The sequence below is a fragment of the Erinaceus europaeus genome, chromosome 10, assembly GCF_950295315.1.
Source record: "Erinaceus europaeus chromosome 10, mEriEur2.1, whole genome shotgun sequence".
NCBI lineage: Eukaryota > Metazoa > Chordata > Mammalia > Eulipotyphla > Erinaceidae > Erinaceus > Erinaceus europaeus.
In genome coordinates this window covers 85,384,097-85,405,548 of record NC_080171.1, presented here as the reverse complement: position 1 = coordinate 85,405,548, position 21,452 = coordinate 85,384,097, and the positions used below count along the sequence as shown (strand labels likewise).

At 39.7% G+C, this 21,452-nt stretch overlaps 1 protein-coding gene across 1 annotated transcript in view; it reads right to left on the bottom strand.

Moving 5' to 3' along the window:
- PAPPA (pappalysin 1) overlaps positions 1 to 21,452 on the bottom strand; it is a 304,579-nt gene that overhangs the window by 224,888 nt on the left and 58,239 nt on the right. The window contains exons 3-4 of the mRNA XM_007521940.3: positions 12,693 to 12,838; positions 7,489 to 7,782 (exon numbers count right to left, since the gene is read on the bottom strand). Coding sequence (XP_007522002.2) covers positions 7,489 to 7,782; positions 12,693 to 12,838 — 440 coding nt within the window. The remainder of the gene's footprint in view (positions 1 to 7,488; positions 7,783 to 12,692; positions 12,839 to 21,452) is intronic.

The following is a 21,452-nucleotide window of genomic DNA, read 5'->3' as shown; positions in this document are numbered from 1 at the left end:
TACTTTCCAATACCCTGAGAACATTTTTCATACATTTGGAGGAAGCAGAAAAGTCTGATGCCTTCTAGCATGAGCAGCAAAAAGTGACTATGTAAAATTTTTTCCAAGGGGCCAGATGGTTGGCACAACTGGTTAAGTGCACATGCTACAGTGCGCAAAGGCCCAGGTTCGAGCCCCTGGTCCTCACCTACAGGGGTAAAGCTTTGTGAGTAGTGAAGCAGTGTTACAGGTGTCTCTCTGTCTCTCTTCCTCTCCATCTCCCCCTTCCCTCTTGATTTCTATCTTTAACAAATAAATAAAGATAATTTTAAAATAAAATAAATTTCTCTCAAATCCTGATGTCACCATGCAACCTCTTGGATGCCAACCATTCTATGGATCATTATTGCTTGGAGAATAAAATCCACATATTTCAGAGTCCACAGGCAGAGCCACTACTCCAGCCTGGCAGTGTAAAATCCACATATTTCTATCCGTGAAAGGTCAGATCACTGACTATGCTTTTAATGTATTTTTATAGTACTATGAACATTGTTTCATCTTTAAGCCTTAGAAAATAACTAAATAGATTAAATCTAAGAGAGCTGATGATGCTTAAAGAAGCACAGTTATTTAGATAGATGGAGTATGACAATGTAGATTATTGCACTCTGTGCCCCAGTTTCATTATTTGTAAAGTGAAGATGATGATTACAATGGTGCTCATCAAAGGACAAGGCTGATGGTTGGGGGGGGGGGGGTCGGTAGCATAGCATAATTGTTATGCAAAAAGACTCTCATGCCTGAGGCTCCAAAAGTCCCAGATTCAGTCCTACTCCACCCCATCCCCCATGCACCCCCACTACCATAAGCCAGAGCTGAGTAGTGCTCTGGTTAAACAAACAAACAAACAAAGCAAAAGAAAAGGAGTTTGGTACCAAGAGACACAATAACCACATACCAGCTGTTGACTGTGAATAGTGCGTGTGTCTGTGCATTTGTCTGTGTACTTGTTTATGGGAGTATTAGAAAACCAGACTCAAGAGACTGATTGAAAACACTCATTCCCCTTGATCTAATAATATCACAAGTAGAAATTCAGTAGGTGAATACATATGTGTAAATATGCATAAAATACTGGTATAAGTATATTTTAAACAATAGAAATACTGTAAATACCACTACTCTCTATTAAAATGAGAATGACTGAATGACTGTGTGAAAGCACAGGTAGAGATCAGAATACTAATCAGTCATTTCTCAAAGAAAGAAATAATTTAAAAATCCCATCCCCTTTCCATGTACATTGGAGAGATTTAATCAACCCTACCACAAAAAAGTGTAAATTGCTAAGTATTAAATAGTCTGGGGCACAGAAATCATTCATCAAGATGAATGAGGAGAAAAACAACATTTTGTTATTTATCCATTTCATTATGCTTGCTGTTTTACCCTAATTAAGTGCATTTCCTTTTTATAAAAATAGTCTTTTCCATGTTTGTCAATGGAAAGAGAAAAAGAGAGAGGAGAGAGGGAGAGGGAGAGGGAAAAGGAGAAGGAGACGGAGAGAGAAAGAAAGAGAGAGAAAGAGAGAGGTATTAAAATATATAACCTGGTAGGGAAATAGGAACATGTCTGGATTTTAAAGCTTAAGTCTGAAAATGTCTGCCGCAGGGTACATGACTTAGAGGCTTAGCTGTTATCAGAATCTTGGGTGAGGTTCCAATGGTTTCCATTTATCACAAATACTTTGTCTCAATTAGCTAATGTCTAGAGTCAGCCTCTCTTGGCTCCCTGCCACCACATGCTTCCCCTCCTGACATCTGTAGCCACTTGATCCTGGTTTCCAGGACCAGCCAGCCTATTTTATTCTTTTGTCACCATCTTGTCCTTAGGCATCAAGAATTTGGGGGGATTTCTGCACCCTGGAAGCCTACAACAGTCTCATGCTGCTGGTGTAGTTCCCTGAGTTTATGGAGTGAATTTTGTTCTCTCAAGAATTTCATTTAAGTCTATCACTGAGGCCATACACAGGGCATGTAGGTCCAGGGCATGGTCTCAGTGCTTTCACTCCCCAAGGAACCTGGGGGAAAATGCTAACCCCAATAGACTTGTTTTCAACCACTGCTATATGGGGGATAATGATACTATTTGCCTCCCAGAGATGGTGAGAACATTTAATAAGCTGACTCACACTTAGTGTATGGATGATTGAGTTGCTTTTCTTGTAAGACCCCCTGTCTTTTCATTGTTTTTTAAAATAATAGTCACAGTACTAGCACTACATGAATATGAAAGCAACAGAACATCACTGTAGAACATCTGGAATAGTAAAAAAATATTATAGTGAGACACTGCCATAAACTCATTACCTAGAGATAACACAGTATATTTCCACATTTGTATGTCGATGTGGTTGTGAATGTTTACAATTAATTTCCATAATTTTCATCACTTAAAACATGTATACAGCATATGTATGCACATATGTATACAGCATAGTAACAAAGAAGACATATGTTAAGTCTTACAAAATGAGCAAGTTTTTGTGACTTTTCACATTTAGCAGTTGAGAAATAGTCCTACTATCATGTATTGAACTATTATAAGTCAATAATTTGTATAATTACATCTATTGTCCCACAGGTAAACCATGGCACTTCAAATTACAGGCTCTGAACCAATGTGTATCTCTTGAATTAGTCTGCACTGTCAATCATTTTCTTTTAAAAATATTTTATTTATTTTATTATTTCTTAAAAAATATTTATTTATTTATTCCCTTTTGTTGCCCTTGTTGTTTTATTGTTATAGTTATTATTGTTGTTTTTGTTGTTGATGTTGCCGTTGTTGGATATGACAGAGAGAAATGGAGAGAAGAGTGGAAGACAGAGAGGGGGAGAAAAAGACAGACACCAGCAGACCTGCTTCACCGCTTGTGAAGCGACTCCCCTGAAGGTGGGGAGCCGTGGGCTTGAACTGGGATCCTTATGCTGGTCCTTGCGCTTGGCGCCACGTGCGCTTAACCCACTGCACTACCACCCGACTCCCACTTATTTTATTCTTCATCAAAGAAAGGTACAGAGAGATAGCACTGTTCAGCTCTGGCTCATGGTGGTAAGAGTGATTGATTTTGGGTCCTCAGCCTCAGTCATGAGATTCTGCTTGCATAACCATTATGCTATCTCCATTGACCATCCCAGTCATTTTTCTCTATCACTTTTCATGGTCACATAATGTTGTACCATTTGGATGTCTTGTGATTTATTTCAGCAATTAATTCTCATGGGACTTGTAAGCAGTTTATAATTTTTATACAGGTTAAGTTCATTCTTTTATGCCAAGGAGACAGTAAGTTCCTAGTTAATATCTGGGAAGTAAAGATTGCTAAGAACATTGCTATGAAAGTGGGTAGTGATGAACCTGGTAGAATACACATATCCATGTACAAGGATTCAAGGTCAAGCCCTCAGTCCCCACTTGGAGTATGCCGGGGAGCTTCATGAATAGTAAAGCAGTGCTACAGCTATCTCTCACTGACCCCCTCTCCCTCCCTCCCTCCCTCCCTCCCTCCCTCCCTCCCTCCCTCCCTCTCTCTCTTCCTCTTTTTCTTCCTCTTCTCTCAATTTCTCTCTGTCCTATCAAATGAAAGAGCAAAAAGGGGGTAGGCGAACTGATGCTGGGAGAGGTGGATTCTTGGTGCAGACAGTGAGTCTCAAAAATAATTCTTATGATTAAGCCTTTTTCTTTTATTTTTTTAATATATATATTTTTACTATTGGATAAAGACAGAAATTGAGAGGGGCAGGGGAGATAGAGGGGGAAAGAGAAAGAGACACCTGCAGCCTTGCTTTACCATTTGTGAAGCTTTCCCGCTGCAGGTGGGGTCCAGAGGCTTGAACCCAGGTCCTTGCACAGTGTAATATGAGCACTTAAGCAGGTACACCAATACTTGACTCCTGATTAGGCATTTAATGCATCAACTCATTCTCTGAGGAGAATAAATGTATTCCTTAAAGTTATATCTGCTGGGCCAAAGCATATGTGAATATTTAAATATGTAAACAGGACACTAGCTCCATAGGCTGGAAAAGGACTGGTTTGGGTATTCTCAAGGTTTCCCTGAGTAGAAGGTGCTCTTGGAGGCCACCAATGGCCAATTATTTAGAGAAAGTAGAATCTAGGCAGCCGCTCTTCTATATGACCTATCCAGCATTTCAAAGTGGCCACACTCATTAGTACTCACTTAGGTTGCCCAGTCACTTACATAGTATATGCCAGATCTGGGCTATTAGAATCCTCTCAACCTTCTCCAATATTAGAAAGAGTGCTCAATAATTTTTTTTTTACTAATAGTACCAGATCTGTAGTAAGATAGGTTCTCTCTGCTATTGCTTGTGACCCTGTGCAAGTTCCCTGAGCTATTTAAACCATGCTTGCTGCATCTGTACAATGGATGTGATGATACTAACATTAATTCCCAAAGGTTATTGGAGGACTGTCCATTCGAGGTGGCTGACACTGAACCTGGCATGTCATCAGCACTCAATAATTACTGTACATCTGTGTTGACCAATCCAGTAGCTAGAGGTTACGTGTGTTTATTTAAATTTCAATTAATTTGAATTACTTAAGATACAATCCAGTCCCTCAGTCTCACTAGCCCTGAATTGAGAACCACAGGTGCCCAGTGGATGCCATACTACACAGCACACAGAGCAAGTCTATCTTTGCAGACATTGTGCGGCATTGGATTTAGTGCAGCCAGGCCTCAAGAAGCAGCACCCAGGAATGAGCGGGCTTGGAGACAGTTGGCCAGTACAATCTCCTCCCTCTAGCCTTGACTGCAGAGCCCCTGTGTGAGGCTCATTCCAGCCCTGAGAACCTGATCCTGTTCTGCATTTTGAATTTTATCCAGCTGCTTTTGTCACCTCATCTATCAGAGATCCTAAGGAAAACAAACATTTCAAAGCTCTTGGTCGCCTTGAATATGCTTTTGCGGGTGTAAGTTTGTTATCATAGCTCAGTGAATTAGTTCTGCTGTTAATGGGTCACTGAGCTGAGGGGTTCCTTTAAAAAACAACAGTAAATCAATCACTCTTTAGATCTGTACAAAGAGGAACAAAAAAAAAAAAAAAGGATTTGGTTTATGGGGGTCTGGTAGCTAGTGGCAGCTCATAGGCCCCTAAGAGGCAGGCAACCTTCCAAACTCATGTTATTGTTTATTTTCCATGTGTGCTGATCTGGCCAAGAAAAGGTGCTGAAGAAATGGAACGTAAGCAGAGCAGTGCAAGGGGACAGGGCACCGGATGTGAGATGTTGGTGTTGCTGGGAGCTCAGTGGGAATCTGCTTTTGAGGAAATACCCAGCACTTCAGTCTTTTTAAGAGTGCCAAATCTAAAGAGGTTTTATGGTGCTTGGGGTGGATTAATGACCCTTCAAGAGATCCATAGGTTTGGACCTTAAGTTGGCGAGGTCTCCAGAAGTTCTAGTCTAAAAGAAAAGCAGGAAGAACCATTTGGGGATATCTAGTTTGCTGGTTTTCATAATGAAATCTTCCCTTCAAATACATGAAGCAAAACCCCAACATCAATAAAATGAAATAAAATAATAATAATAATAATAATAATTGAAAGGAGGTATCCATAGCTCAAAGAAAGAAATATGGAAGCCTAGATCCCCACTCACATAAAAACTGTTCAGAGATGTCCCACCTAAAGAAGCATCTCTACAAAGCAGAATACAAAGTCTCCAAGACTTTTTGTTTTCCTCTACTCACCCATATTCCAGGTCTACAGTGAAGAGCTATACGGTAGCAGAAGCAACTGTTTGGAGTCAATCATGTGGCTAGGACCAAAGAACTTTAGTGAATTTCAGTCATGTTTTCTGTAAAATGGGAAGAGCTCCTACCTGATTTTTTTTTGTAAGACAAAATGAGATTATGTGCATTAAATTCCTTTATAAATGGCACACACTTACTCAAGTAGAAACATGATTATTGATAGTTCAATGTGTGTGTGTGTGTGTGTGTGTGTGTGTGTGTGTGTGTGCCTGTTAAAGGATAATTTATTCATCTTCTTCCTTCTATGCCTTTTTCCTATCTTCTCCATATTTTCCTTTGTTCAAAAATTGGACCATGTTCTAAGTGACAGAAGTACAGTGATGTATTAACAGCAACCTCTGTCTTGACAGAACTCACTTATTCTAGTATGGGTAAGGGACAATGAATATTGTAATAGGACTTAATACCAAGAGACCATTTGTGAATTTACAGATTGAACCTCATCCTAGGACTCTTGACTAAATAGTGCAGAGATGTGAAAACTGAGGGATGTGACAGCTCAAGGAAGAATAGCTTGTTCTAATTTGCCATAGGTATCATAAGGGCTAGAAGTAGCCATTTTTATATACTAAGAGAAAATTCAGACATATAAAATCTGAAGAATGGGGGGTCTGGTGGTGGTGGATCAGGTTAAGCACATGTAGTACTAAGTGCAAGGACCCATGCAAGGATCTTGGTTAGAGCCCCCAGCTCCCCACCTGCAGTGTGTGTGTGTATGGGGGGGATGTCACTTCATAAGTGGTGAAGCAGGTCTGCAGGTGTCTATCTTTCTCTCTACCTCCCCTCCCCCCATTTTCTATCTGTCTTATCCAATTAAAATTGCAAAAATGGCTGCCAGGAGTAGTGGATTCATAATGCAGGCACTTATCTCCAGTGATAACCTTGGAGGCAATGAAATAGCATAAAATAGGACTTTGATAGGAAATATGCTGTTAGTAAAAAAAAAAAAAGCACTCTGAATTTTATATTTACAAAAGCATTAAGTTTTTTTCCCTGCAAGGTAACTGGTAAAATAAGTTGAATGACCCAGATAGCCACTTTCTTAGAAAAATACAGCTAGAGGTGCATCAAGATAGTTCAACTAGTTAAATACTTGCTCTGTCATGCATGGAACCCGGGTTTGAACCCAGCCTCCACTGCATTGGGGGAAATTGCAGTGCTGTACTGTCTCTCCCCTTCTATCAAAAATATAGTTTTAAAGCGGTGAAACTGGTAATAACAGGTATGAAAATGGAAATAAGAAGAAAAAGAAACAGACAGAAAGGAAAATACAGCTGTAAAACTAGAGGCCTTGGTGATCAGTTTCAAAGATTACTTCTTTTAGAGAAGAGCATGATGTAGAGAAAGGAATATGACAGATTCAAAAGATAGAATGTACAGAAATGGCAAAATTAAACTTTCTCTTCAGCTTTCCTGGATTTTGGTTCTGCTCAGGTTCCTAACATGTGAAAGTTCCTAAAGTTTCTTAGGAATTTTCAAGTGCAACATCTTCCTTTTGTACCCTGGAGGTGCTCAAAGAAGGATCATTCATATTCCTCGGGATGACCAGCTGTTGGAATGAGGATGCCTTAGAGAAGAGAAGCAGTTTGTTCAAGGTCACTCTGAAGCCCAACTGAAGACATATGTGCTACCCCTGTGACCCTGCAGAGGTAGCAAGGTCCTCCTACCTGCATAGCTCATGAAGTTGTTGAAGGGAGTGTTGAAGAAGCTATGGAAGCCACAGGTGTCATTCTCTGGTCCTGGATCACCACAGAACTTGTGTTTTGGGGCTGGGTTGGTGTCACTACAGAGGTCTCCAGTCTCAAAGGAAGGCTCTGTCTCCATGCAGGGGTCACTGCAAGACTGGATTTCTGAGATGCCTCGGAAAATGTGATAGAGGCCCAGGCTGTGCCCAATCTCATGGATCATGGTGTGGGTATGCCCAGGAATACCGTAGAAAGATGGGTTCAAGACAATGCCTCCTATAAGAAGAAAACCAGAGCATTAGCAACTAGAGACTGTGCTTCCTGATGCCAGAACTTCAGAATCAGTTAAGGGTAAATGGGGTCTACAAACAACAAACAAAACAACAAACTCCTCCACCTTATGACTCTACTTTCTTGAGAGCTGTTTTGACATGTAATGTGAATCATTCATTGAGTAGGAATCAATGTAGCAACTACTATTACTGCAAGTAACCACTTGCTACTTTGAGTGTGGCTTACAATATATTAGTGTAGCATCATTTATAAGTTTATTAGAAATGCAAAATCTCCATTCCCACCTTGATCTACTGAATCAGAGCTTATTTTAGCAGGGATCTCTGATGACTTGTCTGTGTGTTCTAGTTTGAGAAACAATGGTTTGCATCACATGAAAAGATGAAGCATTGCTTTGCTTGGGAAGAGAGGTGAAACAGATCTCAGCAGATGCAGTGGAGAACATTGTGTTACATGTCCATTGTAGGCACTGAAGAAATGCATATAGGCCAACAGTGAGATATTTAAAACTCTACTGTAGTCAAGAGAAGGCTAAAATTCATATCTGAGCACCTCACAAAAGGTAAATTTAAGTATAAACAGTGTCTTATAAAAGAGTGGAGAAGAGGCTGGGCCTTGCTTATTTGTGCCAGCAAATCTGGAGCAAGCATAGAGGGAATTTTACATTGGACTGAACAACCAGGAGGGCAAGCATGTGTAGTCGTTGGGCTTACAAAGTAAATAAATCTAAATTTCTCAGAGACTTCTAGCACAAAGATAAAGGTCTACAGGGGTGTGTGCATGAAAGAGAGGAAGAAGAAGAGAGAGATGACAGAGACAGTGAGGAAGAAAAATTGAGACAGGAAATATCTCTCAGTTATATCCTTTCAGTTAAGATATGAAACATAATCTTCCCACTTGAAGCTTTTGTCTAGAAGTGATGGTATAACTATGACAAACACGTTTGTAGGTGAGTGAGCGAGTGTGTCTGTGGGTGTGCACTCGCATGTGTGAGTGTTTCTGATAAATAGGATTTGACTAGGACAACTACAGAGTTGTTTATAATCATCTCTCAGGTTAGGGTAAAGAGGTGTCATCTTCTTTACTGGACAGTTGGGGTAAGTCTGGTTTGAACTACAATTCAGCTTTGCTTCACAATGGCTATGTGGTCTTTGGAAAGTGACTTTGCATCTCTGATTAATTTTTAAATTAAATCCATGGTTAATGAAGCCCATGGTTTCCTGGCTTTTTGGGAGGCTTAAACATTGAGACATTAAGAGGGCATCTCTCCTCCCAGGTATTTCTAGTGATAAAGGTAGAATTTAATGTTCTAGCTAGCACTGTTTGTTTTACCTCACTGCCTTCCAATTCACCCCTTCTTCACAGTGTGACAACACTGAACCTGTGTCCTGTTTCACTGCTTCTCTTAAAAGGTAAAAATAGTTTGAGCCTGACATCATCCTGAAATACTATAACATGCTACAGATTTATGACCTTCTCTATTCCTGGTCCAGAGCCAGTTTCTGAAATTCATGGAATTATCGGGAGTATTTTCCTCTAACTTTAGAAGTATGTTCAGCCTTTCTACAACTCTCGTCAAGGCCCTTTTCATTTCTTCTCTGTTAGGACAAATTTTGGCATCAATACCATTTAGAACAAGTTATTCATTTAAAATCAGCAAAAATTGAGGGCAAGAGAGTTGTCTTGGGCAATTCTGCTAAATTAAGCCACAGCTAAGATCAACCATGCACTTCAGCTCTTCACCTGCACAGTTACTAAACAACATATGAGAGATATGAGAGATAAGCTTATAATCTATTTTCAGCTTTGATTAAACTGCCCACTATCTTCTCCACAAGCTTTATCTGTGTACTTAACTGTATGCCTACCCATCTTTTATCTTGGTTTCTGAACGTGGGCACTACTGAAACCTTGGACTGGATATCTCACTCTTAGGGTCTTTGTGGAGATTTAGTAGCATGATTAACTTCCAGCCACTAGATGCCAGTACCATTTCTCTATTTGCAGCAACTGAAAAGTTTCTCTAACCCCAGACAAATCTGTCCTAGGGAATACACACCCACACATACACCCATACACACTTCATTATTTTAAAAATGACTACTATTGAGGCCAGTCTGGAAGGAACTAAGTGAAGAGCTTGATTCAGCACAGCTTCATTATTTGAAGACATAGTCATTCATCCTCAAGAAGTTATACACTTAAAACAGTTAATAGATTCTAGGTGTATCTCTGGGATGTCAGACAGACCTGAAGAAACACCCAGCATAGTCACTGTTGAGCCTGGCCATTCTCAGAAGATTCTCACTGAGTCATCACTAACCAGTCTCATAAATAATGTGAGCATTCTACCAGTAGGGAACTGTTCACATAAACTGCACACTTAAGTAATGGTGCTCTCAACCAATGAGATATTATGCGGCCATTAACAATCTTAGCTTTAGAAATACAAAAATAAGATGAAGATGTTTTTCTTTTATGATAATAAGTGGCAAATGGATGGGAAGTAATAATGAATACTGATACAATGCCTAAAATTAAGTGAAAAATTAATGCCAAATTGTAACTATACCATGATTTTGAGTATGCACAAGTTTAAAATGTATTTCTACACACAGACATGTATTGGAAAAGCACATAAATAAATAATTTTTTTTTTCCCTTCAGTGTTATTCCTCGGCTCAGTGCCTGCACTTTGAATCCACTGCTCCTGGAGGCCATTTTTTACTGCTTTGTTGCCCTTGTTTATTGTTGCTATTACTATTGCTGTTGTTATTGCTGTCGTTGTTGGATAGAACAAAGAGAAATCAAGAGAGGAGGGGAAGACAGAGAGGGGGAGAAAAAGGTAGACACCTGTAGACCTGCTTCACCACTTGTGAAGCCATCCCCCTGCAGGTGCAGTGTTCATCAGAGCATTGTAGGTGCTTGAAATAAAATAAGAAATGCTTGACACTACTTTGAAGGGACATTTATACCCCTATGATCATAGCTAAATTATTCAAAATAGCCAGAGTAGAAGCAGCCTAGATGTCTATCATTGGATGACTGGCTAAAGAAGTTATGGGATATATATTCCATAGAATACCACTCCGTAGGGAGTCGGGCGGTAGCACAGACTTGGTTCAAGCTTAGCAAGACCTGAGGACAGGCCTTGCTTTGAAAATCATGGGACTCGGGATAGGGCCAATGGGACGCAGTTTTGGGCCTCCTGACACTGGTTGCAGTTCGAGCAGGGGGCTCGAACTGGGATCCTTACATTGGTACTTGTGCTTCATACCATGTGAGCTTAACCTGCTGCGTTATCACCCACCCCGCTAAACAAATAAAAATTAAATAGTTTCATTGTTTTGTTACTTTGTCCTGGTATAGAAATTTTGTCATTTCTGACTTTCTATGATTGGTTTACATACACTGATGGCTTCTTTATGTATATGTATAATTTGAATGTAAGAAGAGTTCTTGGCATTGTTGGTGTGTCGAAGATGGAGGAACAAGGAGTTCTTACAAATTTACTTTCTCTTGACTTGTTAAGTGTCTTTCAAGTCAACCCATGTCTGATGGTGACAGCCCAGTGTGGTTAACAGACTGAGAGATTTTGCATAAACTGAAAAGCAGGATATAGAAGGAGAAAACATTCTATAGACAGATCTGAAGACTTGAATTTCAAATATGGCTCTGACATAAATTCCTATGTGACTGTGCATAAGTTTTGTTCCATTTGTGGATCTCAGCTTCCTCATTCACAAAATATGAATAATAATACTTTATTATTTTTATCAGAACATTGTTAAGTGCTTGAAATAAAAGAAGAAATGCTTGACCCTACTTCGAAGGGACATATAAACCCCTATGATCATAGCTTCATTATTCACAATAGCCAGAGTAGAAGCAGCCTAGATGTCTATCATCGGATGACTGGCTAAAGAAGTTATGGGATATATATTCCATAGAATACCACTCCTTAGGGAGTCAGGTGGTAGCGCAGTGGGTTAAACAAATGTGGCGCAAAGTGTGAGGACCAGCGTAAAGGTCCCGGTTTGAGCCCCCAGCTCCCCACCTGCAGGGGAGTCGCTTCACAAGTGGTGAAGCAAGTCAGCAGATGTCTATCTTTCTCTCCTCCCTCTGTCTTCCCCTCCTCTCTCCATTTCTCTCTGTCCTGTCCAACAGTGATGACAATAATAATAACTATAACAATAAAGCAACAAGGGCAACGAAAGGGAATAAATAAATAAATAAAAATTGAAAAAATAATAATACTCTGTAATAAAAAATAATGATATTGTGTCCTTTGGGACAAAATGGATGACGGGAAATGATTATGCTTAGTGAAATAAGTAAAGAGAAGAAAGACAACAACTACCAGATGGCTTCACTCATATGTGGAATCTAGAGATCTGATTTACATGAACTTGCCAAAAACAGAAAAAAAATCCAAACAAAACAAACACAAACAAACTGCTTGTAAAACTTATAAGAACTATGGTGGTTATTTTTGGGAGGTGGGAGAGTGAGGATACAGAACTTTGGTTGTGGATGTCGTGTGGAATTATACATTATAATCATACAATTGTGTAACAAAAAAATAAAAGAAATACCCCACCTGCAGGGGGAAAGCTTTGCACGTGGTGAAGCAGGGCTGCAGGTGTCTTCTCTGTCTCCCTCTCTATCTCCCCTGCCCTCTCAATTTCTGACTGTCTTCTGTCCAATAAATAAAGATAATAAAATTTTTTTAAAAAAAATAAATGCTTGAGAGTATTGTAAATTAATCTAATAAATGGTTATTGATCATCACTACCATGATTATGATCACCATCACCACCTTGCCTAGCGTCACTACTAAATTTATTCCTGTACTCAGCCAATTCTTTCCTGTAGAAGTTTCTAATACTTACCCAAGTGCATTAGGGCTTCCTTGTCCCAAGGCCAAGTTGCTACTCCTGCCAATTCCTCTTCTGAGGAGTTTGCAAAGAAGATATTGAGGTGTGTTGATCCATCCAGTCTAAGAATGTTCTTCAGTTCATTAACATCCAAGTATGCCCTATAGTAGAAAATAACTTTGGTGGTCATTATCCTAAGAAGATATGTACAATTCAAATGGTAGATATTTTCCAGTTATTTTGCTGCTGTTATGTGTCAAGAGCTTTGCTAAGCACTTAACAAGAATCAACTCATTGACTTTTCCAAATATTATAAGGTACTGAGATGATCTCATTTTACAGATAAGAGAATGAAGTCCTTTTTAGTTTAAGAGACATGCCAAGGTTACTCTGCTTACAAATAGCAGAGTTCAGTTTGGAACACAAAATGATCAAAAGTCAACATCTGTGACCCTAAGAACTCTGTATATTGGCTGACAATAGAGTTATATAATGTAGTGATAGATCAAGAACATAGAGCATGGAAGAGATAACAGGTATTACAGTCTTCACTCTTTCCCTCCTTTATTTGTTCACTGTGGATCTCAGATCACATATACGCCAAACACAGAGCTGCATGAGGATACCTGTTTTGTATCATCCTTATACCAACCTTGCAAGGAGATTATAATTATTAAATTTTCAAGATAAAACAGCATGTGGCATATGGTTAAGTTTTTTCAAAGTTGCAGAACTGGGTATTAAGTCCAGTTCAGCATAACTTGGAAATTTATACTTATTTTCACTGGATCTTCATACTGTGTCCCATGTATGAGTCTGCATTCTGTAACCCTGATTTCTTTGACTGTAAAACAGATTAGAGAGGGAGGTATTGTATTTAAGATAACTGTCAAATATAGCCTGACATATCTGGAAAATAAAGTAGCATCCCAGAATATAATTAATACATAGACCAAACAAATGTTGGAGATCGAAATGGTCTTTGGAAAAGGAGTGGGAGAACCTAAGTGCTCAATAAATAAAGATGATTCCTTTGGTAAATATGAAACTTTGATTAGAACTGAAATACTTGGGCTGGAGAGAGACTTTACTAGGTAAGGTGCTTGCATTGCCATGCAAAGTCCAGGTTTGAGATTTCACACCATATAGGAGGTGCCATGGCAATGGGGGAAGTACTGGGAGCTATTATAGCTCCTCTTTTCTCCTCTCTCTCTTTCTGTCTCTTTCCTTTTTTTATCTGAACAAACTGCATCTATGTGAAGTTCCATTAAAAAGGAGGAGGAGGAGAAGGAGAAGAAAATAGGGATGAGTGGTAGAGTGAACAAGTTAACATAGGAGAAAACTTGGGTTCAGGAACCTAATCCAACTTTGAGGTGGGGGTGGTTATGAGTAGTGAAGCAGTTTTGTAGCTATTTGTCTTTCTCCATCCTTTCTCATCTCTGTCAAAAAGAAGAAGGATGAGGAGGAAGAGGAGGAGAATTGAAAGAAGAAGAAGAAAAAGAGTAATAACAATAACAACAACAACAAGAATAGTGCCAGGGGCAGTGGTGGATTAAGAACCACTGATAACCCTGGTGGAAAAAAAATAAAAATAAAATGAAATGTTAGCATTTTGGCTCACTCAGAAGAACATTATTTGATGGCTCATTCTCCAAATAAATGCTATACCTTGCTCCTTTCTCCTGCTTCCTTTACCTCCCCAGCCCCCATTATGCCTGCCATCCTACATCTTAGGGATCTTTATGAGCAGTTGATAATCATTTCGTGAGTAAGGTTGGAAATGAATCAATGGATAAATTCATAAAAACAAAAATAAATTAGCCAGCAGGCAGCTTGATGTAGCTGGTAATGCTATGAATAATTACATTTAATATCAGTTGGATCCTTCTTCTATGTGGTCTGACTCTACATGGATTATCTCCTTTAATCTTCTTAATAACACTGAGGTAGGTAGTATTATTACCCCCATTTTCCAGAGGAAGAAACAGAGGCTTAAGGAAGCTTTAGACTTTATTAATGTCACCACACTAGTTGATAGTGTTTTACCTTTTTATAATGCTATATCTCTATAGGGGTTTGGCTGAGGGCCTGGCTAGAACAACTCTGGAGACAACTTTTTTTTTTCTCTTGGAGTCATAGAACAGCTTCCATATATAGGGAGAATCAAATTCAGGCTCACCAAAATAACCTGAAAGAAGTCACTTCCCCTTTCAGAATCAACTCTCTGCTCCCTCTCTTGAATTCCCTACCATGGATTAACAACATTCATCCTGATGGTTCACATAAAACATGCAGCATTTACTCATGCTATTTCCACCGCCAGAGATTCTGGTCCTCATTTTTCCTGCCAATGTAAGCACCTAGAGTGTGTTTCAGCCTTACTCCTCTAGAAAGTCTCTCCCTGATTCTTATCTGACTACTGTCCCCTTTACCATCTTTCCACTCAGCTATCTCCATAGCATTCCTTCTCAATCTCTACTAATCACTTCCTTGCCTATGTCTCTTATTTTGTGTGGTTCCTTAGGGACAGGGAATGAGCCTTATTTATCACTATTTATCCAGAACTTGGAACTGGGAAAACACCAAGTAGAGGCTGATATACTCAACTTTACATTGGGGACAAGGAAAGGCAAATTATTTAGGTCCTAGTCTGTGTTTTAGCATTTTCTTGCTGAGAGAATTCAGATTGCCTATCAAAGTTCTGGGATCTACATCATCTGTACTTCACAGAACAACTCTGGGGGCTACAAACTAAATTCTATTGGAAATAGCACCAATCTGAGAAGGGGAGTGATCTGTCTACCTTTGTCACCATCTCAAGTGAGCATGAGATGTCTTGATCTTAACAGATTAAGACAGATCCTAGATATGAATCTAATTTTCTCACAAAATATCTGGGTCAACCACGAGTAAGTTACTTAACTTCCCATAACAAAGATTCCCTTTATACACAAAACAAAGTTAATAATATTAATATTATAGAGTTGTTAAAAGGATTAGAATGCTAATAAAGGAAATGTATAGGACTTGGAAGAATCTGGTATATAGCATATCTCAATTAATATTGGTATCTAACTATTATGTATCCCCATCGTACAGATGAAAGGGCAAATGTCACATAAATAGTGACAAAGTCAAGTGTAAACCTACATGTATCCAAACCTTCCCACAGTCGCACGCTGATTTCATTTTTTTTTTCAACTTTTATTTCCAAACTCACCAAGGGCCATAGTGAAAAGGGAAACAATGTGTGGGAGTGCAGGGAGGTTGTGGGGATGTGGTGGAGCCTGCCAGGGCTTGACCTGAGAGGTGAGTTCATCCTGGTAAGTCTCTCTCTCTCTCTCTCTCTATGGAGGGGTTGAGCAAAAAGAGGGACACATAAACCTCAAAAGGTTGGCAGCAATATAAGTCTTCCCTCCCCTACAAAAACATCCTGCATCTTCCCACCTGAGCCCAGCATTCCTTAAAAGACATTAAGCCTGCTCCACCCTACATTCCCTGATACTATGGCCTGTCCCTTTATTATCTACATATCAATCTTCTGCTTTGTCTTACAAATGACTAAAGGTCTCCTTCCTAATTCCCCACAGGGTATTGCTAATCCTGCCAGTTGCACCCCTAGCAATAGTCTGGGGAGGTCCATACCATTCCTGGCCACCTTAGCCTTTCTCCACCCCTTTCCTAACCATATTGCCAAGCCACTTCCATTTCTGTTTTGTCTTTTCTGGGTCCTGACCTGGGGGAGGGCTGGTGTGCAGACTGGGAGGTGGCCATTGCAGTTTGTGCCATGTAGCTTAACCAGGTGTGCTACCGCCTGACTCTGGGGTGTTCGAATGAATAAAGATTTGTATTGCTTTGCCACCACGAGCTTGGTTCCTGGGTCATCTCTCCCTCTTGTGAGGCTAGCCTGACATGGGAGGAGAATAAAAACAGAGAAGTGACTTTTTTTTCTTTTTCTTTTTTTTTAAGAGCAGCCCTTTCTATGTCATTTTTTTTTTTTTTTCATTTTATAATTGATTCATTCATTTAAGCATCCTCTCATGCAATGGGCACAATTTATTAGAGAAACTGATTACCCCTTTATTCTAGGCTGAAAAAACCTCATGAGAGGAAGGGAAGGTGTGATTGTGGGGCGGGGGGACTTTAATTAGTCGTTTATCCAAGTGTAATTGCTGAAGCCAATCTTTACAGGGGTGGCATTCATCCAGCTGTACAGCAGAGGTGTGCATTGGCTCTTTTTTGCTAGGAGTACTTTTTTTTTTCACACTTTTGAGAAGTTTTAATTTCTCCAAGTAGGAATAATCAAGGCCTCTTGCTATACTAGTCTCTTTACTGGGAGAGCGCTGGGGCTGGGGGTGGGGTTGTGGGTGAGTGGCAGGTGTGTGTGTGTGTGTGTGTGTGTGTGTGTGTGTGTGTGTGTAGAATCCACCCAAAGAGAAACAGCTCTATGACTATCAGTTTTCTTTCTACTGGCTGAAGTATTTCCCACCAATGATGAAGCACGTTGGAGGTCTCAAGCTAGAATTTTGTATTAAAATTTATGACCCCAGACTTTAATCCTTGGTATGACATGTACCAATGTGATACCCTATTTTTTCTCTCCTTCATGTTAGTAAATATTTCTAAAATGACTATATTAATTCCTTTCTAGCAACAGATACTGTAGAAAGCACAGAATTTCAGATTTAGAAAAGTCATAGAATTTAGGGAAGCTGATGATGAGAGAAGGGAAAAGACATAACCAGGCTATTTGTCTTCCAATTTTGAAGTGTGAAAATTTTGGCTCTGTATGTCTATTGTCTATTATTAATTAGTCACATTTGTGTATTAAAAAATATCCCTGTGCTTACTTAAGTAGCAGAATTACTAACACTGGAAGAATGCAGTGAAGACTGGCAAGAATAACACATAACCCTATGGTATATTCCATATTAAAAAAAAAAAGTCATTGCCTGTACAGAAAAAGGATCCCTAGTACATTACTGCTAGGAATGCAAACTGCCTCTGTGGAAAACAATTCAGAATGCCTAAACAAGTAAAAACTAAACAAGTAAAAATTCATATAGATTTAATACAGCAGTACCACTGCTAGCCATATATCTAAAGAACATGGAAGCACTAATTCCAAAGGCCAGTTGCACCCCCATGTTCATAGCTACACTGTTCCCAATAATCAAATCAAACCTGACAAATGATCTGATAAGGAAGTCATGATATATATATTCAATGGAACACTATTATGAAATAAAATAGATGAGATTTTATCATTTGGAACAAAATAAATGGAACTGTGGGTGATTATGCTAAGGGGAATAAGAGGATACCTATAAGATGGTTTTACTCATACATGGAATAAAGATGATTGAGATGAATTAACTTGCAAGAAAAGACTGGAACCAAACTGTTTCTTGAATTTTGTGAGAACTGCAATGGTTATGGAAAAGGGGCATAGAAATTTGGTGGAGAGTGTGATGATTTACACACTATATGTGTGGGTGTCAAAATACACCCCTGGAATCTTGTGATTTTGTAAAACAGTATTAAATCAGTAATGTATACATTATTCTAGAAAAAAAATTCCAAATGTAAAACTCCACTATTATCTTAAAATTTTGTAAATCTGTATTAAATCACTAGTAAAAAAAAAACTAGATAAAGCTCTGTCTCCAACTACTCAGAGTGGGATATGCTTGCTGGTATATTTCTTTACTTTTATAAAACTCACCTCATGGGGACACTAGCAGGAAAAAAAAATGACAGAGCTCAGCATGACATATGCACATACTGTCCTCCATACTTCTCTCCAGTTTTCTCAGCTTAAGGAAACACCTAAGTCAAAGGGCTATCTTCTCTTGATGGCCCCCCTATTCTTAGTTGTTCAATGTCTCTTCCCCCTGCAGGGAGGTTGTGGGGATGTGGTGGAGCTTGGCAGGGTTTGACCTGAGAGATGAGTTCATCCTTGTAAGTCTCTCTCTACTGAGGGGTTGAGCAAAAAGAGGGACACATAAACCTCAAAAGGTTGGTGGCAATGTAAGTCTTCCCTCCCCACAAAAACATCCTGCATCTTCCCACCTAAGCCCGGCATTCCTTAAAAGACATTAAGCCTGCTCCACCCTACATTCCCTGATACTATGGCCCACAGGGTATTGCTAATCCTGCCAGTTGAACCCCTAGCAATAGTTGCTGGGGAGGTCCATACCATTCCTGGCCCCCTTTGCCTTTCTCCACCCCTTTCCTAACCATATATGGTATTGTCAAGCCACTTCTGTTTCTGTTTTGTCTTTTCCTGGTCCTGACCTGGGGGAGGGCTGGCATGCAGACTGGGAGGTGGCTTTTGCAGTTTGTGCCACATGGCTTAACCAGGTTTGCTATCGCCTGACTCTGGGGTGTTCGAATGAATAAAAATTTGTATTGCTTTTCCACCACGAGCTTGGTTCCTGGGTCATCTCTCCCTCTCACGTGGCTAGCCTGACACCTCCTTTCTCCTTCTTTCTTCAGTCTCAACCACTCAAGACCTCAAAGGTTTCTCATCTAAAATCCTTCTGAGGGCTGGGTGGTGTTGCACCCTGCAGGGTGCATACATTATTATGTGCAATGACCTGGGTTCAAGCCTCTGGTTCCCTCTGTAGGAAAGAAGCACCACATGCAGTGAAGCAATACTATAGGTTTCACTCTTTGTCTCTCCATATCTCCCATTTCCCTCTCAATTCCTATTCATCTATCAAAAATAGAAAAATAAAATGGCCTCTAGGAGTGGTGGATTTGTCATGAAGGCACAGAACTACAGCAGTAACTCTTGTGGTAATAATAAAAACCCACTGGCTTTTCTTATGTATGCCTATTCCCTAAACATGTTGATTAGTTTTCCTCTTTCCTGACTCATATCTTTTCTCCTGAATCTTCCTCTTAAAATCTTACCCTTACTTCTAAGTCCAACAGAGACAGAATCCCATGCACCTACACAGTACCAAATTCACCTATGAAAGGAAATGATGACATCCATCTTATAGAGGTGTCAGTAAGGTCAAGGGAAATGCATAAGGGGGTTCTCAAATTCCAGCACAGAAAAAGTACTCTTGATCAGGTAGTTTATTTTAATTGCATTACCGTTTTTACAATGATATTCATTAGCAGCATCAAAATTGCCATAATCACCTCTAGCTGAAAATGAATTACGTTCCCCCATAAAGTCCTCAATTGTAATTTTATTGCTGTTTTGTGTTATCATCACTCTGTGAACACCTGTCTTCTCCATCAGGCTATGACCTCCTACCTTCTAACAAGTGGGGACCAGTTCTATATCACTTCTAAGTCTTCTCTCTTTTGTTCAGTGTTCAGCAGGGAAGCAATTACAGAAGCCAGACCTTCCACCTTCTGCAACCCACAATGACCTTGGATCCATACTCCCAGAGGGATAAATAATAGGAAAGCTATCAGGGGAGGGGACGGGATATAGAGATCTGGTGGTGGGAATTGTGTGGAGTGTACCCCTTCTATCCTACAGTTTTATTAATGTCTCCTTTTTAAAATAAATTTAAAAATGCAAATTAAAAAATATAAATAAATAAATATAATAAACTCAGTTGAAAAATAAAAAGGTGTCTTTGTCCTTCCTGGGCATGGGATACTGTCAGGATCTAAACAGGGACAGCAATGTCCTGTGGGGGCCCTTGAAGTAGTGGGATATTTCTTTTTTAAAAATTTTTTTATTATTTTTATTTATTTATTTGATAGAGACAGACAGAAATGGAAAGGGAAGGGAACGATAGGGTGAGAGAAAGAGAGACACCTGCAGCACTGCTTCACCACTTGTATAGCTTTCCCCCTGCAGGTGGGGTCTGGGGGCTCGAACCTGGGTCCTTGCGCATTGTGACATGTGCGTTCAACCAGGTGTGCCACCACCTGGCCCCCAAATTTTCAAGTGAGACTTTAAAAAAAAAAAAAAAAACCAGAACGGTGCTCAGCTCTGCATTATGGTGGTGTGGGGAATTGAACCTGGGACTTCGGAGTCTCAGGCGTGAGAGTCTGTTTTATAGCCTATTAGCCTATATAATATAATATTATATAGCCTATATAGGCTATATTATTATATTATATTATTAGGCTATCTACCTCCACGTGTTGGGATATTTCTACTAGGCAACCTGGGCCTCCTCCTCCTCCTTTGCCTCTTTCTCTTCACTTCCTTCCTTCCTTTCTTTTACTTTTTCTTCTCCTTTTCCTCCTCCTTCTCCTCCTCCCTCTTCTTCCTTCTGCTATTCATATTGAATTGTCATATGATCATCTGCTTCTCTCCACTTCAGTGAATGTATATCAATCAATAAAAGCAGAAGGATGGGAAAAAAAGAAAGCTACCACTGGTTGGCAGCTATTGGGCACCTTTCCCTTACATTCTGTAACTTCAAGATAAAATGAGCAAGCCCAGGGCTCAGGTAAGTGAAATGACTTGCCCAAGGCACTGCATAAGGGACATACAAGGATCTGACAATAGACTCAATTCCAGACATGGTATATGGTAACTCGTTTCCACTAATTCATCAAGTCACCTCTTCCTATGTTCTGGTGAACATAGTTCCCTTGTAAAAGGGTTTGTCTTGGGGGACAATCAAGCTTAAAAGCAATTGCAGCTCCCCACTCTCTCTCATATAATTTAATTTCTGGCTGGCCCTCTCTTTACCCTACAGCCTGGTAGGTGTTTTCTAAGTCATGGTTCAGAAGAGGTTAAATCCAGAAGAAGCAGCTATATATTTAAAGGAAAGAGTTTTCAAATTAAAT